This window comes from Cicer arietinum, chromosome 5 (genome assembly GCF_000331145.2).
Source record: "Cicer arietinum cultivar CDC Frontier isolate Library 1 chromosome 5, Cicar.CDCFrontier_v2.0, whole genome shotgun sequence".
NCBI classification, from domain to species: domain Eukaryota; kingdom Viridiplantae; phylum Streptophyta; class Magnoliopsida; order Fabales; family Fabaceae; genus Cicer; species Cicer arietinum.
In genome coordinates, this window is record NC_021164.2 from 73,618,517 (window position 1) to 73,638,361 (window position 19,845).

The window sequence follows — 19,845 nt, forward strand, 5'->3', positions numbered from 1 at the left end:
ATCAACATGTTGATTTCTTCAATGTTCATCACAAAGTCCGTCTAAATTGTCGTGTACTATTTCGGCATGTATTTACCTCCATAAAGGTAGCAGCTGTACTTAACTCTATTTTGCGTCCTACATAAAATGAACATAACATAATTTCGGAGGAGACACAATTACAATTAAACACTAAATCAGAAAGATTAAAACATGAACTTCAAAAACAGTCCTCAAACTCAGCAGAGCTTGTCTCGGCAGTCATCGAAGTCGAAGTCGAATTCGAGGGCGAAGCCGAAGCAAGAGCCGCTTAGCCCATTTGCTGGTGGTGGATGTTGTCGTGGCTTCACCAGTGTTAAGACTGTAGCATCCACCACATCAACCTTTCAACACCATCAGCTCCAACAGCGTTATGACACTTTGGAAGTGAAGGTGTATATATATTCTTCTTGTATTAAATTTAAATTTCATGCTAAACAAAGTTCTTTTTTGGGTGGGCCTATGATGAGGCTCATTTTTGGGTAATAATATGGGCCAGACTTTCCTTTATTTTGCTATTTCATGTTAGCTTGTGCTTGTATTATTTACACCTTTACATTTGTTTTCAAATCTGATTTTAACTTTATTAAATTAAGTAAAATATTATAAAAACATATTTTTTACTGAAATAAGTTAACATTATATACTATTAAAATTGAATATGCTGTTTCTCAAATGTTAAAGAAAAAAAGCTGGTGTTATATATAAATGAAATTTCATAAATATGTTGCTTGTGTCGCATATATAGGTGGCTGATTTGGAAAAGGAGGTGCAAAAACAAACAGAACTACGAGTGATGTATAGGAAAAGAATGGAAAGAACACAAGACTACTTAAGGTACTGTCTCCAAATAGCACAAGAGAATGGAATCTTGGAACACATTATCCACACAAAAGGTGAACTACAACAATCTCCTCTTTACAACCTCAACTCCATTACCAATAGTCCTCTAAATCCCACTCCTATGCACCAAAACCACCCCAATCTAGAGGCCATCATTGATCAAGCCAAAATCAATGGATGGTATATTAACCCAACCGAGGTTAGTACTACTCACTTTCTCAGCAAGACACTAGTCATCTAATAATTCACATTTGGTAGTTTCAAATAATAAAGATCAGCTTTTATTTATTTTTTTTAATGTTTTTTAATTTTAATTTTGTTTAGTTATGTCATTCATGAATTATCTTTTAATTAATATAGGTTTTATATTTTATTAACTATTTTGTTCTCACAAAATAAATTTTCATAAAAAATAATTTAAAGATTCTATTACTATTTTTATTATTACTTTAAAAAGTTATTTACAATTAACTAAAATGTGAACAAAGGAATTTTTAGTTCTCAAAATATATGGGTCGATCAATTTATTCTCTCAAATTTGTGTAATAAAAATTTAGTTTCTTAAATTAAAAAAATACAGCACAATTCTAAAGGATTTTTAGGCTTGTTTTGATGTAACAATTACAATAGTACTTAATTCTTTTTATTGATTTTTATAGATGTTTAATAGAGATATTTTTATATAGAAATTAAATTGATCAATATTTTTTAATTTAAGAATTCATTTGTTATTGTATTTTGTAAATTTGATAGATTAAATTAATGAAAACATTCATTATTTGACCGAATCAAATGACTATTTACTTTGTCTTTAAGTAAAATGGTAAAATAGTTTATGTCACAATAACTAGCTAGTTATATAACACAGTTACACACCCAAAAATTTAATTATAAGCTAGATTTATACATAACAAATCCAAATGATCTTGAGCAGATTCAAATGGAAGAGAAAATAGGGCAAGGAAGCACAGCAGAAATTCATAGAGGAACATGGCGTGGATTTGATGTAGCAGTGAAATGCATATCAACCGAATTCTTCCGTACAAATGCAAACGGTGTTGAATTCTTTGCTCAAGAAGTTGAAACACTCTCAAAGCAACGACACCGTTTTGTTCTTCATCTAATGGGTGCGTGCCTTGACCCTCCTAATCATGCATGGCTTGTAACAGAGTATCTCAAAACAACGTTGAAGGAATGGCTTCATGGGCCTGGCAAAAGGCGCAGAGACAGAATTGTGTCACTTCCTTCTTTTAAAGAGAGACTCATTAGGGCCTTTGAGATAGCCCAAGCAATGCAGTATCTGCATGACCAAAGGCCCAAAATTGTTCACCGTGACTTAAAGCCCAGTAATGTTTTTTTGGACCATGATATGCATGTTAGAGTTGCTGATTTTGGACATGCCCGTTTCTTAGATGATGGGGAAATGGCTCTCACTGGAGAAACCGGTAAGCTTAACAACAAATCCAAATTAAATTCTACTTGTATTTTTTACCTAAATTGAATTTATTGAACAACTAAAATTTGAGAACTTTTGTGACATATTTTTTTAAGTGTTAACGTAATTTAAATATGTGGAATTATATTCAAACTTATTAATTATCAACATATTTTTATTAATTTCAAATTTAAATTTAGACGTGATTATTCACGATATTTACTAAGTGTAATTGAATATTTGAAAAGTATTGTTAATCATGGTTAATGAGGTGTGACATATAGTATATTTATTAACTATAATGTAATTATTTACATACTTAAATTATTTTAACCACTTAAAAAGTTATCATGAAAGTTGTCTAAATTTAGTTGTAGACAAATCATTCATTTTTCAGTTTGTACATGTATTGATAAATGATAAAATATGTTGATCCAATGTTAAGATATAAAGTTTTACACATTCACATTTATAGGAACATACGTGTATATGGCACCTGAGGTAATACGATGTGAGCCATATAATGAAAAGTGTGATGTATATAGTTTTGGAGTGATATTCAACGAGCTTCTGACTGGAAAACACCCCTACATTGAGACAGAATATGGTCCTGCCAAGGTATCATCATCACATTGGTCATGAATTCTTCTTTTTTTAGTTTGGTGATTGATTATATTGTCGATGTGGGCCTTATTTGGATGAATATGTGTTTTAGATTGCTATGGAAGTTGTAGAGGGAAAATTGAGGCCTATGTTTCCTTCAGGGGACGATGGTGAACAACTTGGAGAATTGATTGACCTTATACGCCTTTGTTGGGATGGAAATCCTTCAACTAGACCATCCTTTGCTACAATTACCCATATCCTCAAAACTTATGCTAATAGACTCCTTCAATTTTAAATATACTGTATCAAATAAGAGAAATTAAACAATTAACTATTTATTATTGGAAATATATGATCAAACTTGAATTCTTATGTTGATGTGATCATGTGATTTATTTAAAAAGTACTCTATACGACCTTTATAACACATATGTGGCCACCTCAGTTATAATCCTACACCACCGTTAAAAAGATCCATCTTCATTTTTGAGCAGTGATATATATCATAAAGGAGGTTTCGTGAAATTTCCCAACGTGTTAATCTGTATTAATAGTAGCAAAGGAAGATAATTTTATTTGATATTTGATAAAAAATATGGGGTTGACCAAATCAATCGAAATCAATTTTGATGATTCGCGAGAATCATTATTTTTCTTTTTCTCTTTTCATTTAAAAAATCTAGCTGATGAGAAAAATAAAATTAGCTGACAAAACAGATAAACTACTAACTCAATATAAAGTAACTTAAAAAACAATGGGAACAATTTGTTTTATTTTAATTATATTATTACTACTTACGTAGTATGTGCAGCTTTCTCTCATCATTCTCCACCTAAGCTGTGCTGGCAATGTCTCCTACTTTTTGTCGCTATTGTGTGTTCTTTTGTCTCGTTCTGTTTCTTTTATATGACTTGTAGTAAAACAAACGGTCTATTATTTTACTTGTAAAAAAAAGTATATTTTTTAATTAAAATAAATATGTAAGAGATAAATTATTATTAATTAAATTGCTATCAAAGACCCTTTCAATAACTTGGTCTATTTATTTTTATCCTAAATGCATTTTTTATTCTTTATATTATTCAAGGTATGTGTTGTACTAATAGTTTATATTGGTTTTGAAATAAAAAATCATCAATCTCAGAGATAACAGTCGCTATAATTAGTTTTTTATAAAGTAAAATGTATTAATGGAAATATTAAGGATATTTTAACTCATTATAAAAAATAGTGTCCAAGTGTTTCAGTGACAATCCAAATGAATATAACATCAAAAAGAAAGATAAAAAAGTATATGAGATTTTACTATACTCAAAAACTAGTACCATGAAATGATTTTTATGTTGTCTACAACTCTATCCAACTAAGTTTAGATCGATTTGAATGATTTATTTAAATTTTTTTATCTGATCTTATCTAATAAAAGAGGGTTTATATTGGATTGATTTTTAGTTGATTCAAATTGCAATCAAACAAAAAAATTATTAATGTTAGTATTAGAAAGTCACGGTAAATTAAAAGTTAGATGTAAAATATGATATATAATATATTAAAAAATAACATTAAAAAATAACAACAATTGATTATGTTTAAAATATATAAAATAATAAATAAATTAATAGATTAAGTTAAATCTATTAGTATTATAAATAAACCAATGAGTAATAATTGATACAATGTCTCGTATTAATAAAACTTAAATAAATATTAAAATTTATTTATGCTTTTAAATTCGATTTTGAAAAAGGAAGTCGAACTATTTTCATAAACAAGATTTAAATACATTCAGTTATATTCCATTATTTGTGAATTTTAATTTTTTGTATCAATTTGTGATTTTTTTTAGATCGATTTAGATTTTAACTAAAACAAATCTAAGATTTTAGTCGTCAAGTTTAAGAGGTTTTACGATTTTTCCTACAACTCAATTTAAAATTTAATTTTTAAAAAGTTTCATTTTTATTAATTATGTTGAATTATATATGATACGATGATGTGATATTATTGATTTGAACCACATAAGTTGTATTGCAAAATTTGTTACAACTATTTTATTTTTTTAGACTTACACGAAAAAAATAAACAAATGCAACATGTTATTCTCAAATTCACGAATTTTATTTCAAATCAATAAAATATAATTATAAATCATTAATGAATATGACAAGTTAAAAAAATAAATTATAAATTGAGTTGTGAGAAAAAATCTTTAAATTGGTGGAACAAATAAACTAATTATCAAATTTAAAAACTAAAAGAATAAAATCCTATTTCAATAAAAATAAAAGATCAAAAGTACATTTAAACTGTTATTTTTGCAGAAGATAGACAACCTACTTATTAAATAGTATACTTTTATATGAATATTTATTAAGTGTATTATCATTTTTATTATTGAATATAGAGAGTTTAAGTTGATTAAAAAAAATATAGAGTTAACAAATATGTCTTCATTTTAAAAATATATATATAATTATGCTTTAAAATTATTTCGAATAGAATAAAAGATACTAATCTACGTGATGTTTAGAACACACTCTTTAGAGTGTATTTTAAAAAAATATGTTCATAAGATCTTTATATTATGATTTAGATTCATTAAACCGCATATAATTAAATTTAAATATTTTCGTTATTTTTAAAATATTAAATAATTTAAAAGTTTCCTAATAACAAGTAATTTAAAAGTTAGAAAATTATATTTATTAAAGTAAATTTTAATAAGGAATGAAAATATATTGAAATCAAAGATCAATTATACAAACTGAATAAATAAAAGGACCAAAATTATAAGTAAACTTAAATATTTTTATCATTTTAAAAAATATTAAATAATTTAAAAGTTCCCTAATAAAAAGTAATTTAAAAATTAGAAAATTATATTTATTAAAATAAATTTCAATAAGGAATGAAAATATATTGAAATCTACTTTAAAATAGGAAGTGAAAATATATTTAAAATATATTTCCTATACTTTTTATTCGCATTTCTTATACTTTTCACTCATAGTTCAAGTGCAAACATTTAAGTTCTTATTATAAAACTGCATATTTTCAGTTTCATAATTTGTAGAGACTGATAAGTGAGAACAAAAACTAAAATCAAGTATTAAAAATATATTTAATCATCTTTATTTTTTTAAACGACTTTCTAAATAAATTATTTAGATTATCTTTAACTTATTTTTCTAATACATAAAATCTAAGTCGGCCTAGGTGAAATTTTAAAGTATTGCTTTTAATTTTATATCCTTTTTTTCATACCCTACTTTGCCATGCTCGTGGTTTAATCTTGGGATGCAAAACCGAAGTTTCTTCTCACTGCTACCACCTTATTTCTGGTCTCTTGATCTAGATTTGTCTCCTAGAGAATTGTATTTAAAGAGTACTAGTCAATGCACGATCAAAGAGTTTTATATTAACCACGATAAAATATTTTACTCCTTATACTTTAAATACATACAATTTTTAAAAATTATTTATAATTAAGTTTTGAGATAATATTTTTCAAATATTTTTTATTTTAATAATTCTTTTTATTGATTTAGTTAGAAGCCGTAATTTATAAATTATAGATTATAAATTATAACTAAGTTAATAAAAGAGACAATTTAATATGTAATTTTAAAAAATGATATTTTGATACTTTATTTTTATAATTAAATTATTAAAAAAAATTAATTTTTTGATGTTATATGATTAAAGTAAAATGAAATATCCTTATTGTAAATTTTATTTTATTTTTGGATTGAATCCTAGACTTCTTTCAATGCTCCGATTCATATTACTGACGTATGCTTTCAGAACAAAAATATTATATCGATTGAAAAGTTAAATATAATAACTTTTTATTGAAAAAAGTTTATGACATTTAATAGTTTTATCTTGTATTTGTATATTTTAACCAGTTGTCTTTTAGTGTATAAAAAGACCAGTTGCCTTTTGTCAAAGAAAGTAGCCTGAAATAATTGTTTAACATTTTTGTTGAAATAAAAATCGCACTTCAGAGAAGCAGAAGCTAATCCATTTCAGATTCTTACTTTTTTGCTCTTAGATTTGGCTTACAATTAAGCTTTTTCCCCCCACAATCATCGCCATTGCTGTTGGCCAACTTATATGTATATGTAAGTACAGCTACTTTTAATTTTTTAATTCGAAATAAAAATCAAAAGGGTCATCATTCTTCAACAACAAAAATATTCAAAAGGGTCACTAGATTCCTAGTCCAAAGTGAACACGTTCATCCATATTGTTTTGTTTCAACCTTTGCCAGCTAACTTTATGTCACCTTGATCTCTTTTTATTTAATTATTTATAGTAATATATACTAGTATATACTATATCTGAAACTAGCTCCATACTGTTTTATTTATTTCATTTCTTGTAATTGTTCAACATTACTTACTCAAAGGTTTGATTTTTATGACCAAGTTAGTAAATTTATTTATTTTCCACAAGTTTGTTTGTATTTTTTGTGATATGTTTAGGGTTATGAATGGATGGTAATAAGCATCAAGGTGGTGAAGTAAGTATGATGGAGAAGAAAAGAGAAGTGGTGGTGGCAATTTCAAATGTAGGTGGAGAGAACCATGATCATGATCATGAGCATGAACATGAACATGAACATAACCATGATCATGAGTTGAAAGGGTTTGAATCTTCACCTCACTTTGTTTCAAAGTCTCCACCTTTTAACTCTGCTTCCCCTGAGATAAGATTCATTCCAAGTCCAAATAAACCCCCAAAAATTCCCAGTACAAATGCCAACCTTACAACAAGAAAATCACTTGCAAGATCAATGTATTCTAAGCCCAAATCAAGGTTTGGTGAACAACCTTACCCCAATGATGGAACCATTTTAGAAGAGAGTGTTACTTGTTCAACTTTGCAAGAACAATTAGCTTTTAGTTCACCTTATAGGAACTCATTCAATAAAGCATCACAGTCGCCTAATAACAAATCTGGAACGGTTAATAGAACCGTTTCAATTACTTCGGTCGTCACTCCCAAAACACCTTTGATGGCGTCTCCGGGTCCTGCTGGTGAGGATCCTGATGAAATCATTTACAGGAAAGTTGAATTTAGTAAAGGCAAGCGTAAGAGACTAAAGACTAAGGTTTTGATTGAATTGTTCATGTTTGCATTCATTACAAGTAGCTTGCTTGCTAGCTTAACTGTTGCAGAACTGAAAAGGACAAAGATTTGGAGTTTGGGGCTTTGGAGGTGGTGTATGCTTGTGATGGTGACCTTTTGTGGCATGTTGGTTACCAAATGGTTCATGCACATTGTCGTTTTCTTGATTGAAATGAACTTCTTGTTGAAGAAAAAGGTTCTTTATTTTGTCCATGGGCTTAAGAAATGTGTCCAAGTCTTCATTTGGATTAGTTCGGTTCTCCTCACATGGGTGCTTTTTATCAATCGCGGGGTCCAACGATCGAAATTGGCCTCAAAGATTTTGGATGGTGTAACCTGGACTCTTGTTTCCCTTCTCATTGGAGGATTTTTATGGGTCATAAAGACATTGTTGCTAAAGATTTTGGCATCGAATTTCCACGTCAAATCTTTCTTTGATCGAATTCAAGAATCGATATTCCATCAGTATCTTCTGCAGACACTCTCTGGGCCTCCTCTTATGGAAGAGGCCGAGAAGTTTGGGCGATCTCAAAGTATCAGCCATTTTAGTTTCAGGAGTACAACCGGTAAAGGCAGCACAAAGAAAGAGGTTATTGATATGGCAAAGCTTCACAAAATGAAGCAAGAGAAAGTTTCCGCGTGGACCATGAAGATTTTGGTAGATGCAGTGATGAATTCAAGGCTGTCCACAATCTCTAATTCACTAGATGAAAGTTTTTATGATGGAGAACCTGAACAAACTGATAAAGAAATTACTAATGAGATGGAAGCAACTGCTGCTGCATATTACATTTTCAGGAACGTTGCTGCTTCCCCGAGTTGCACGTAAGAAATTTACGCCTATTACTTGTAGAGTTGTTTGTTGATTATAGTCGTAAATATGATTACTCTATCTATTATCACTGGTATCAGTTGCATGTAAATGTATTTGTCCTGCTCCTTATTTTGATATCTGCCACTCTTGTTGCTGCTAAAAATTGCTTCTCATTATGAATAGAGACATCGACGAAGATGAACTCCGTAGGTTCTTGATTAAGGAAGAAGTGCCTTTTGTGTTTCCCCTACTGGCTCAATCAGAGACAGGGCTAATTACCAGAAAATCTTTAGCTGATTGGGTGGTAAGGTCTTCTATGTTTGTTAAAAATTCGTTGTTGCAATAAAAAATCGAGATTCCATTTGGACCGTAATTTTTTGTATTTTTCAGTTGAAGGTATATCAAGAACGTAAAGCACTTGCACATGCGTTGAGCGACACAAAAACGGCTGTAAAACAGTTAAACAAGCTTGTGACAGGGGTCATAGTAGTGGTGACCATAGTAGTCTGGCTTCTTCTAATGGAGATTGCAACAACAAAAGTACTTGTATTCCTTTCGTCGCAGCTAGTACTTGCAGCTTTCATGTTCGGAAACACGTGCAAGAATATATTTGAAGCCATCATCTTCGTGTTTGTAATGCATCCATTCGATGTTGGCGATCGATGTGTTATAGATGGTGTTGAGGTAATTAATTTATAGTAGCCAAACTTAATTTTCGTTGTTTAAGCTTTGCTTATTTATTATGGCTTCTGATAATTTGGCAGCTATTGGTTGAAGAAATGAATATACTGACAACAGTATTCTTGAAGCTTAATAATGAAAAGGTGTACTATCCTAATTCTGTTCTGGCCACGAAACCGATTAGCAATTACTACAGAAGCCCGAATATGGTTGACAACGTACATTTTTCGATTGATTTTACGACACCAGCTGAGAAAATTGGGGCACTGAAAGAAAAAGTTAAGAGGTAAGCTAGTTGTATCTTCATGATTGAATAAGTAGTCTATAGAATCATTTTTTCGCACTTGTTTTCTATGGAGATTAAAAAAAATGACTGAAGTTTTATCACTAAATTGGAACAACTATTATAGTATTTCTATGTTCTAATGTCTTTTTAAAAAATAGGTATTTGGAGAGGAATCCGCAATACTGGTATCCGAATTTCGGGTTGGTAGTGAATGAGATTGAAAATGTAAATAAGATTAAGATGGGTCTTTTTGTTACTCACACTATGAACTTTCAAGAGTTTGGGGAGAAGACCAAGAGGAGAAGTGAACTGGTGATGGAAGTAAAGAAAATATTTGAAGAACTCAATATCAGATACAACCTTATTCCGCAAGGTGTTCATGTCAGACACATGGAACATGATTCAAATTTACTCAAGTGATGATTCTTATTCACTGCTATGCAATTGCATGTATGTGCTCCTCCAGTTTCTTTGGTCTGCCAAATACCATCAGTTCTTTTCTTTGGTTGATTTAATTCATGTATCTTGATTGTTGGGAGTGGTTTTATAGTGAAAGTACAGGTTTTAGTAGACAGTGTTAACAATATTTTTACATCTGATTATTTCATTATGTATTACTTCTGATATTTGTTGTATGGAGGTTTTGTGCCCCTTTTTATTCTAGCATTTAGTATATGTAAATACACATTTTTTTCTTTTAATTCCTGTAAAAATATGTTTTTGTTTTTCGTCCTTTCAAACATATTTCATTTTGCTTTTGGTTCTTTTTTTTTTTGTTTTTGTTTTAACCCATACAAAATTTGTTCATATTGAAATTCGTCTTAGTAATATGTGTCTAGTATTTATTTTACTCCTTTATAAAACTCATACTAATTAGAAATCAAATATTCTATATATTACATGGACTCATTTCAATATAAACAAATTTGCAGAACTAAAACAAAACATAAAGGAGCAAGAGCAAAATGTGACATATTTGTAAAGGTGAAAAACATCTTTTTTTACAGAGACTAAAAAAAAAAAAAAAGTATATTTGTATTACCGAATACATATTCAACTTTTTTCATATCATAATTTGATCTCCTTTCTTATTTTCAGTAGAGGTTGTAATAAGTGAGATAGATCCAAAGCCCTCAATGAAAGGATTAAGGTTTTTTTTTTTAAGGAGCAAGAGCAAAATGTGACATATTTGTAATGGTGAAAAACATCTTTTTTTACGAAGACTAAAAACAAAAAAAAAATAGTATATTTGCGTGACCGAATACATATTCAACTTTTTTCATATCAGAATTTGATCTCCTTTCTTATTTTCTGTAGAGGTTGTAATAAGTGAGATAGATCCAAAGCCCCAAATGAAAGGATTAAGGTTTTTTTTTTTCAAAGTAAATAAACATACACACTCAGTAACTTCCATAACATTACAAAAAATCAATAACTAACATTTTAAGGTACGCATTAGATTATGGCAAGTGTAGCCTTATCAACTGATAACCTTATCCTACAAATATCAGGTGGAGAATGTTCCACGTAGGATTAACTACATGTGCCACATCATCTGAAAATCTCCACTTTGCACCTATCAGTCTATCACAATCTTATTGTAAATCCAGAATATCTGAGCAACCACATCACAAGCAAAACAGACAAGAGCAAAAGAAAAAAAATGGCTTCTGCTTCTGTTGCAACGGCTTTACCCCTGAGGTCTGCTACACAGAACAGTCTGAAAAGGCCATCATCTGAATCATTTTTCAGGCCGTTACCAGTAAAACAACCAAAGAGGGTCACACATTCAAAATCCAAGCTTGAAATTCATGCATCTTTGAAACAGAAGGCAGTGACAGGACTTACAGCAGCATCCTTGACAGCTTCCATGGTTATACCGGAGGTGGCTCATGCAGCTGGATCTGATCTCTCACCATCTCTTCAGAACTTTCTACTAAGCATTTTTGCTGGTGGAGCTGTGCTAACAGCTATATTTGGAGCTGTTTTTGGAGTAGCCAACTTTGATCCGGTTAAAAGAGCTTAAATAAGTATGCTTTGAAAAGCTATAAGATTTTATGTCCTATATAATTCCTGTGTTATGTATCTAATACTATATGTTTATGCAACTAGTTGCTTTATATGTTTGTTTACTAAATTGTTAATCCCAGCTGCTCCTTTTCTTTTACTCTCCTTATTCTTTTTATTTTTATTTGATTGCATTGAACCAAATTGCTGAAACTATCCTAAAACTAGTGATTCAATTCAGCTAAAAACTAGTATCAAATCATCAAAACATCATTGACTAGTCTCTAATGTTATAATAAGTAGTATCGTCTTTCAAATATTTTCATGATAATAAGTTGTATCTTTTAGTGATTAATTTAAGGACTCATTTAGGTTTTTGAGTGACTCAACGTCCTACAATTTTAAGGACTAAACAACTCGAGTCCCTCAAAGATATTTGTGTCCCTGCGTTACCTTTGAAGTGAAATCTGAGCTCAGAGGCGATAAGCCACACCATGTCCAGGAATGAATTTAGCATTTTATTTACTGTATACACACGAGTTTCACTCTGCAGCCTGAAACATGAAACAAACATGATTTTGGTGTCAAGGTTCAACAAACATTTATTTAAGTGAAAACATTAATGTATGTAGGACTGACATTTTAAATTGAAGGAATGTTGATATGGTACATGTTTCAGTGTCCGACAAAGTGATACATGTGAAGAAAATTATTTCTATTTTCTAAAATTATTATACACATATTAATATTCTGTATGATTTCTTAAGTGTATATCTGTGCTAGGGAGCTTCATAAATGTCCATATCATAATCATTAATCATAGTTCTTCATTGAATAGTTTTGACGAGGTTAAGTTAACTTACCTGATATTGTGTGGATATCTGCGGTTGTGAAGTGTTTGAACTGCAAAAAGAAATCTACTTATTAATATGAAAGAGTCTTGTTCATGGTGGTAGATGACTGAAACTAGTCACCAGTTAGATAGAGCAACTCGCCATTTATTCTTTCTTAAATTCTTTTGTCCATTTCTTCAGAACCAATGAGTTATATTGTTACGGAGTTATACACAGTAATCAAATCTCTGTTATTGATAATGATTGTGAGTTATAGCTGCATTACAGGAGGGAATTTTTTTTGTTGTCTAAAGCCTGGATTTAAAACATAATATAAATAAATACTTGTAAAAAACATTGATGATAAAGTTACATTTTACAACACCAACATTTTTTTATTTATTTTTCTTGTTCTTTTGATTACCCATAACCCATCCCCACATATTAGCAAAAGATGGTACGTGAGCTGTGTATAACAAGCACAAGACGGACTAATGTTTGAGTAGAACCATAACAAAATAACCATGTTTGAATCCTGATAACAAAGGTGAATTATCCGGTGACTACTTTACATTTTACTGTGTATCAGTACTTAAAAATTATCAAAAATTCTAACTGATTGGCGATGATATTCTTTAAAAGTAATAGTTTACGACTATTTTCGTCTTTATCGATATGACGATGACCTAATTAATGTCGATTCAATACAATATACATATTTATTTGACTTATTTTTAGCGAATCATCGTTCAAACCACTATTTGAATCATCATTCAATATATATATAATTTTAAAAATAAATCAGAAACTTTTTTTATTATTTCATAACAAAATCTATGTAGTAATCATAAATATTGTAAGTTACAAGCATATTAATAGTGCCATTAGTATTACAAGAAAAAGTCACTAATGATGAGTAATGTCATTTAATTTAGTTATGAGAGTTCGCCAAAAAAACGCCGTTGCCGGGGATCGAACCCGGGTCACCCGCGTGACAGGCGGGAATACTTACCACTATACTACAACGACTTGTTTGTTATTCTCATCTCCGAGAAAATATATGTACAAATAATCATAATTATTGTGAATCAGATAACACGTTTGTGGCAAATATCCGTTGCGTTATCTCACCCATGTTTAATTGTTTGATTTGATAATGATATTTATTGAAAAAATAAAATAGAAGAAAGTCCAAGAAATGAAAACATAGCCTAGGCAATGGCCTTGTCCTCCACCACTACTACTCGTACAGTATACATTCCAAGTAACAAAATTCTACACACTCAACCACCCAAATTGGGATTCTCATCTACCGTTGTTTTTTCAGTGAAATTACAGCGGAGATTATGCATCAGAAATTCCAGTGAAAACTCTACCGGGGAAACAGAGGTAGAGTCAGAGAGTTCCATTGAAGTTCCAAAGGAATCATCCTCTTTAATTTCTACTCTCAATGTTGAAAGGGCTCTCCGTGGCATACGTAAGTTTATATTTAATTAATAATGTATGCTTAAAATTGCATTGAATTGATGAAGATATGGTTTAGAATGCTGCAGCAATTACAGACGCAGATCATTATGCTAGACTCGGCATTCCAAGAGGATGTCCCTATGACATGGTACCGCTTGCGTATAACAACAAGCTTCGAGAATTGGAGAGTCAAGGTTTAGAAGAAGACCTACTCAACAACAAATTGGAACTTCTCCGAGTCAGTTTACATATTTATATTATTTGAATTACTTTATATTTGCATAAATAATGGTGATAGATTTTGAATCTAATTGTGGTTACACCGCAAATCTTTGTATATTGCAATAAAATGTGGATAAAAGCTGTCAATGGAGCTGCAATTGCAAGCACTATTGAGAAGTATCTTATAGTCCTAACAAAAAGAGAAATAATTGGAAGAAAGATTGAATTATTTGTAATTGATCCAGTGACAAAAAAAACTTATTACAATTAAATATATAATATACACTTTGTATAGTGATGATAATCAAATTAACAAATCTTAACTAATTTGAGTCACTACTAACCTGCTTATAACTATGTATGACCAACTTTAACTATGTTTAACTAGTACCATTGTGAAGACCTCATAGTTGCAGTTGTTGATTGTAATTTAGAAATTAGAACTATGATCGTGATGTAGTGATTTGGTTAAACTTTCTATAGGAATCATACACAATCATGTCATCGCCAGAAGAAAGAAGAATATACGACTGGAGCTTGGCCAGAGCAGATAACACAGACAAATACATTTGGCCATTTGAGGTTGATGTTTCAGAGATACAAAAAGGAGATCCTCCACCACCGGTACTTAGTTATTCCTATTTCTCAACATCCTGTACTAATAAGGATGTGAAATTCTCTCAAACATGGTATTGAATTGTTAAAGTGATACATGTTAGGATATTTGTTTACTTTTTGATAAATCATGTTAGGAAATTTTTATTCTTGAACTAATTATTTTTTTTGTTATTTATTAAACAATATTTCCAATTTTCATGGGCAGGAACCTGAGGATGTTGGACCAACCAGACTGGTTGGATACTTCCTATTGGGATGGATACTGCTAGCATTTGTGTTATCTATTTATCTAAACTTATAGAAACAAGTTTATTATGCATCAACGCATTGAACTTTTTTCCCCCAAAGAAACAATATGATGTTATGTAATGGACAAGTGTTTTGAGTTGAATGAAATTCTAAGTTCTATTTTAAACAATAGAATCTGGACATTTAACACTGTCATTTTTTTCTTTCTCATTCAACAACACTAGAAGATTAAGTCCTATGGGAAAAAATATGTTATCATTTGATATAATCTAAAACTAATTAATCAAAGAATATAAGTTGCTATTGCATGTCACTTAAACATGGTGATCGGTTGCTACCAAATGAAATGTTATTCTATCAAGAAAACGAAAATGTTTGCTTCAACTTTCAACCAATTGAATAGACTACACTCACTCAATTCGGAGATAGAAAAAACAAGTTCCCGAGTTCAGCTCAGGCTCTTTAGAGAGATCGTGATATTACAATTTTATCTGTTGGTGTCAGCACAACTCAGGTGTCCTTTATATCTCAAAGAATGAACTATGACCTTAAATATTCACCCATTCACTCTTAGTTAAACTATATTTTGAACATTTGCTCTCAATCTTGCTCTTGTTGCCACTTTATTTAATTCCTTGCAGAATTCTATGAGTTGGTTTAGGATATGTTCACCCACAAATAAATTATTCATGAATCTCAATGAAGGCGCCTTCTTTCTGGAATGGTCATCACTCATCAGCTAGTTTCTTTTCTTTTTCCCTTCACTTTGACTTCATTGCAGCATTCATATGCTTTGTAACATTACTCGTTTTACATCTCGACCAAAATTCAGCATTTGCAAATTAATATAATTAACAAATTTAATCTTTTTTTCTAACATTAACTCAAATTGCATTTAAAATAAAATTGAAATAATCCTTACAATCATCTATTTTTGTCACTAAGTGGAGGGCATTTTTACACACAACTTGAATCTTCGACCAATTGTTTTCTCTATTCTCGCGACAATGGAAGACTCTCTCTGTTTAGCAAGATCTTGTTTACGTGCTTTGGCAATAGCTAATAGCTTCTCTTTCATAGACTTCACTTTCTTCACGCCTCCAAGTTTCTTCCCTATCTGTGGGGTGGTAATGGAGATGGTAAGAAGATTTCAAGGATTAAGTGGATAAATATACTTGCCAAAGGACAAAGGTGGATAATGGAGATGTTTAAATGATAAGGATGCGTGTTGGTATGGCTTGTTGATGTACAAGTACCGTGATTTATAAAAATTCTTGTGGCTAAACTGATCCAATGCTTAAGGGATGTTCTATCAGGTGGAGAGATTTCATATTACTGGCTCTTAAATAGAAAAAAGATAAGCAACTCGTCCAAGTTTAAAAAAGAGATAGATAAATTACATATATTTATTTTGATACACATAGTGTTAACTGTATGCACGTTAGCTATTCATAGTATTGATTCTAATTGTTTTAAATCAGGGTCCGAGCTCTCTGTTTCCACCTCTTCGCGGTCCAGGTATGAATCAGCTACAACTTTTCCCTTACTCAGCACATCCGATGGTACTGTTTGTAAGAGGCTGAAACAGAAATGTGAGGCACAAGGGTTACTTATTATGCAAAATAGATACTCTGTAACTGACTTTATGGTGCAGTCCACCGCACCATGAAACCAGTTGCAGAGTATCCAAGCTCTTATTAGAAAATGGAGGAAATCTGCACAAGAAATCACCTGTCCAGAGCGATAAGGGCAGATTTGACTTTTGCCTTCATTGATTTGACTGAGGCTTCAGGATCATTACGTGATGCACGTAGAAGCAAGGAATCAAGTTCCTCCAGTGACCTTCAGAAACAGAATTCTTCAGTTGGGGTTTAAGTTTTTCACAATCATAAAATTTATTTCCATATGGCCGATAAGCTCAGTTGCTAATGGTGATAGTTATTTCAAGCACATTATTTTCATAATAATTTTTGCGGGAAATTGATTATTTTACCTCAGACATTCATCAACACTGTTGAATGCAGTTTTACCATTGCCACTGTCAGAAGCATATTGCGCAACCTATAAAAAGATTGTGAAGCACTAATTAACTTTCATAAATGTGAATATATACAATATAAAGTAAATGATGAGAAACATGAAGGAGAAATAGATTATCCTAACCGATATCATATCAACAATGGTTTGAGCTTTAAAACAATTAATTAAGCTATCCGTTGTTCTATGTTGTTTAGGAATTTTTTTAAATTTGCTTGATATGGAAGAAACTGGCTGTATCAGCATTTTATAGCATTCAAAGGCATAAGAGAATAAGAACCATGAAAGGGAGAGTGAAGAAGAGCTTGGAAGTTGAAAGAAGCCTTTACTTACTGCTCGAATATTTATACGAAGAGATGCTGCAGGCCCAGAGCGAAGAAAAGACCGGCAGAGGGCAAATTGGGGTTCATTGCCCTCTAAAGTTTTCTCTATAGTAGTAGAAAGAAAGGCATAAGTAGATTTTATATCAACTTCAGTTTATGATAACTGCAGACCGTGTGAAATGAATACCTACAGCAATCCTTAATGTGAAGGGAGAACATGGAAAGTAATGACAAGAAGATTCGGCATGGAAAGTAATGACAAGAAGATTCGGCAAAATGAACCAAGAGAATAAATGCATACAGGTATCACAATGAAGTCAAATTTAACAATCAAAAAAGAAATATATATTTCATCAGATTTGTGTTTATAAAGTGTTTATTTGTTTTCTCATAGTTACCTTAGCAAATGTGCCAATCCAAAAGAGAGAAATGATGAACAATTAACAGGGCCAGTGGAAAGCCTGACAAATTGTACAATAATACCAAGTACAAAATAAACAAATAACACCAAAATCACTGAGATCTTCTAATATCTAGCACGACAAAGGTAGGTTACGGAAAAATTGGCATTACCCAAGTCCTTGATCTGGAACTGTGTGAGTATTACAGCTGGTACATAAGCCTCCAGAGGATCTAACTTTTTTCTAGAGCATTTAAGAACAAATAAGAATCAGAATGGTCATTCTTTGAGCAAACAAATCTAAAACAAAGAGATAACAACTCCAATCTAACTCAAGAACCTAATGCTTGTTTGTGTAAAATCTAGTCAATACAATAAAATTATGAATGCTTGTTTGTGTAAGATAAGTAAAACCTAATGAAAAGTAACTTGTAACCTATCAAGCCCATATACTTGATACGACAAGGATACGAGGATATAGGAAACTCTTAAAATCTAAATATATGATAAAAGCCTAGACACTTTAACAGCCATTTATAAAAAAAATATGCATGTTTCACATAAATGCATGGTATTTGTAAAGAGACTGAGGTATTTAATATATAACTATAACTATACATGCAGATAATGATCACAACTTACAAAAAAAAAACTACTTCTGAACATAACAAAAAATCATAGAGACGTATCTTTCTCTTATCGATATCAATAATACATTATTTTTCCTTGTAAATATATCATAAAAGTATTTATTTTTTTTCAAACAAATGCCAAAATATCACAAAATATCATTAGTCCTATTTAAATTAAGTCTTAACTGTATTCAATTGCTCGTAACTCTATTCCATTGCTCGCTAATTGTATCATTTTCATATCTCCGTACTGTCATTATCCAAAACTCTTATAAGTCTAAATCCCCAAGAGACAACTCTTCCAATTCAATAAGTCCATCACCACCACCATCATATACATCTTCACTAACATCATACAATCATTGCATGGCTCTTCTTTTATATCCTCAAAGAACAAATAAAGGAGTATGTACTCCAATTCCGCTCGTAGCATGATGAAGAATAAGGCTCTAAAAGAGCTTAAGAGCAACTCGTTTTTTGGTATTAAGTGAGCCTTATGTGTATACATCATTCATTTCTACTTTTTCAACTTCAGTACCTAATATGCTGGCACATTATCACTTCGAAAAAATTATCAAATGGATCTCACCAATAATATCACATTGATATAATGTCTACCATTTGATTTGGCCCCAAAACTTAATGCAAACTAGTAGCATTTAAACACCACCATTGGAATGTCTTATCCGTATAAGTTGACTAATTATAGAAAATTACTATTAGACAAATACATAGCAAAGGAGTATGAAAAGTATAATTCCAAATCAAATTTAAGCGAAGGTAATACGAATATTTAGTAACTTGAATGAAAGAGAAAGACATGAGTAAGTGATGAATGGGAGCGTACCTCTTAACATATTTGTCCATAAAACTTCCTTCAGCAGCAGCTCCTGCAACATGGAAGATAAGACCAACTCAATGTGAAGAAGAAGAGGGTGAAAGTGTTACCGTAAACAGAGAGAAAGAGAGAGAGAGAGAGAGAGAGAGAGAGTACATACGGTTAGGAATGAGAAGGAAGTGGGAGAGAAGTAGAGAGATGGACACCGTGCGCCGGCCTTCCCTCCATGATGGCGCTGACACTTCACACCTCACACAACGCTTCGCCTTACGACTGGAACACTGCAAGGGTTTGATGTTGCTAACATGCGCGGGGGTGACAGCTGATGCCATACTTAAACAACATAATAATAATCAGAAAAAGAAGGGAAGGGTAACGTTATCAATTTGGTGGGTCTTATCT

The 19,845-nt window shown here is 31.1% G+C and overlaps 5 protein-coding genes and 1 non-coding gene across 7 annotated transcripts; 4 read left to right on the forward strand and 2 right to left on the reverse strand.

The window, feature by feature from the left end:
- Window positions 1-3,240, forward strand: LOC101506756 (serine/threonine-protein kinase 52-like). Its single transcript, XM_004501735.3, has 5 exons — window positions 1-411; window positions 767-1,060; window positions 1,796-2,306; window positions 2,772-2,914; window positions 3,012-3,240. Exons 1-5 carry the CDS (start codon window positions 193-195, stop codon window positions 3,195-3,197), a joined length of 1,353 nt encoding a protein of 450 aa, XP_004501792.1. The 5' UTR covers window positions 1-192; the 3' UTR covers window positions 3,198-3,240.
- A 3,612-nt stretch (window positions 3,241-6,852) lies between these two features.
- Window positions 6,853-10,550, forward strand: LOC101502566 (mechanosensitive ion channel protein 10). 2 transcript variants are annotated; one of them, XM_027334552.2, is made up of 6 exons: window positions 6,853-7,027; window positions 7,362-8,861; window positions 9,034-9,154; window positions 9,241-9,534; window positions 9,615-9,817; window positions 9,976-10,550. In XM_027334552.2, exons 2-6 carry the CDS (start codon window positions 7,399-7,401, stop codon window positions 10,235-10,237), a joined length of 2,343 nt encoding a protein of 780 aa, XP_027190353.1. In that variant the 5' UTR covers window positions 6,853-7,027; window positions 7,362-7,398; the 3' UTR covers window positions 10,238-10,550. The 2 variants fall into 2 exon arrangements, with proteins under 2 accessions (XP_027190353.1, XP_004501436.1); XM_004501379.4 differs by having other exon boundaries at window positions 7,391-8,861.
- An 858-nt stretch (window positions 10,551-11,408) lies between these two features.
- LOC101502251 (uncharacterized) lies at window positions 11,409-11,984 on the forward strand. Its single transcript, XM_004501378.3, has one exon. It carries the CDS (start codon window positions 11,481-11,483, stop codon window positions 11,841-11,843), a length of 363 nt encoding a protein of 120 aa, XP_004501435.1. The 5' UTR covers window positions 11,409-11,480; the 3' UTR covers window positions 11,844-11,984.
- Window positions 11,985-13,614: 1,630 nt separating this feature from the next.
- On the reverse strand, window positions 13,615-13,686 carry TRNAD-GUC (transfer RNA aspartic acid (anticodon GUC)). Its single transcript has one exon. It is a non-coding gene; the product is annotated as a tRNA-Asp (tRNA).
- A 145-nt stretch (window positions 13,687-13,831) lies between these two features.
- Window positions 13,832-15,408, forward strand: LOC101501920 (NAD(P)H-quinone oxidoreductase subunit U, chloroplastic). The gene is made up of 4 exons (XM_004501377.3): window positions 13,832-14,134; window positions 14,211-14,362; window positions 14,830-14,970; window positions 15,170-15,408. Exons 1-4 carry the CDS (start codon window positions 13,876-13,878, stop codon window positions 15,263-15,265), a joined length of 648 nt encoding a protein of 215 aa, XP_004501434.1. The 5' UTR covers window positions 13,832-13,875; the 3' UTR covers window positions 15,266-15,408.
- A 1,180-nt stretch (window positions 15,409-16,588) lies between these two features.
- Window positions 16,589-19,845, reverse strand: LOC101501607 (uncharacterized). Its single transcript, XM_004501376.4, has 7 exons — window positions 19,604-19,845; window positions 19,453-19,495; window positions 18,147-18,217; window positions 17,584-17,678; window positions 17,207-17,274; window positions 16,945-17,055; window positions 16,589-16,792 (listed from the first exon to the last, which is right to left on the reverse strand). The coding sequence occupies exons 1-7, from the start codon at window positions 19,773-19,775 to the stop codon at window positions 16,663-16,665; spliced, it is 690 nt and encodes a 229-aa protein (XP_004501433.1). The 5' UTR covers window positions 19,776-19,845; the 3' UTR covers window positions 16,589-16,662.

Bases quoted from the DNA above. Each gene is read 5' to 3' on its own strand.
- LOC101501607 (XM_004501376.4), bottom strand. From the start codon at position 19,775: ATGGCATCAGCTGTCACCCCCGCGCATGTTAGCAACATCAAACCCTTG. The intron at 18,218-19,452 runs GTACGCTCCCAT...TAAATGCTCTAG, and splicing joins ATGGACAAATATGTTAAGAG to AAAAAAGTTAGATCCTCTGG. The intron at 17,056-17,206 runs GTAAAATAATCA...CTGTTTCTGAAG, and splicing joins AGTGTTGATGAATGTCTGAG to GTCACTGGAGGAACTTGATT.
- LOC101502566 (XM_027334552.2), top strand. From the start codon at position 7,399: ATGGATGGTAATAAGCATCAAGGTGGTGAAGTAAGTATGATGGAGAAG. The intron at 8,862-9,033 runs GTAAGAAATTTA...CATTATGAATAG, and splicing joins GCTGCTTCCCCGAGTTGCAC to AGACATCGACGAAGATGAAC. The intron at 9,535-9,614 runs GTAATTAATTTA...ATAATTTGGCAG, and splicing joins GTGTTATAGATGGTGTTGAG to CTATTGGTTGAAGAAATGAA.
- LOC101501920 (XM_004501377.3), top strand. From the start codon at position 13,876: ATGGCCTTGTCCTCCACCACTACTACTCGTACAGTATACATTCCAAGT. The intron at 14,363-14,829 runs GTCAGTTTACAT...AACTTTCTATAG, and splicing joins ACAAATTGGAACTTCTCCGA to GAATCATACACAATCATGTC. The intron at 14,971-15,169 runs GTACTTAGTTAT...TTTCATGGGCAG, and splicing joins AAGGAGATCCTCCACCACCG to GAACCTGAGGATGTTGGACC.
- LOC101502251 (XM_004501378.3), top strand. From the start codon at position 11,481: ATGGCTTCTGCTTCTGTTGCAACGGCTTTACCCCTGAGGTCTGCTACA.
- LOC101506756 (XM_004501735.3), top strand. From the start codon at position 193: ATGAACTTCAAAAACAGTCCTCAAACTCAGCAGAGCTTGTCTCGGCAG. The intron at 1,061-1,795 runs GTTAGTACTACT...GATCTTGAGCAG, and splicing joins GGTATATTAACCCAACCGAG to ATTCAAATGGAAGAGAAAAT. The intron at 2,307-2,771 runs GTAAGCTTAACA...TCACATTTATAG, and splicing joins GGCTCTCACTGGAGAAACCG to GAACATACGTGTATATGGCA.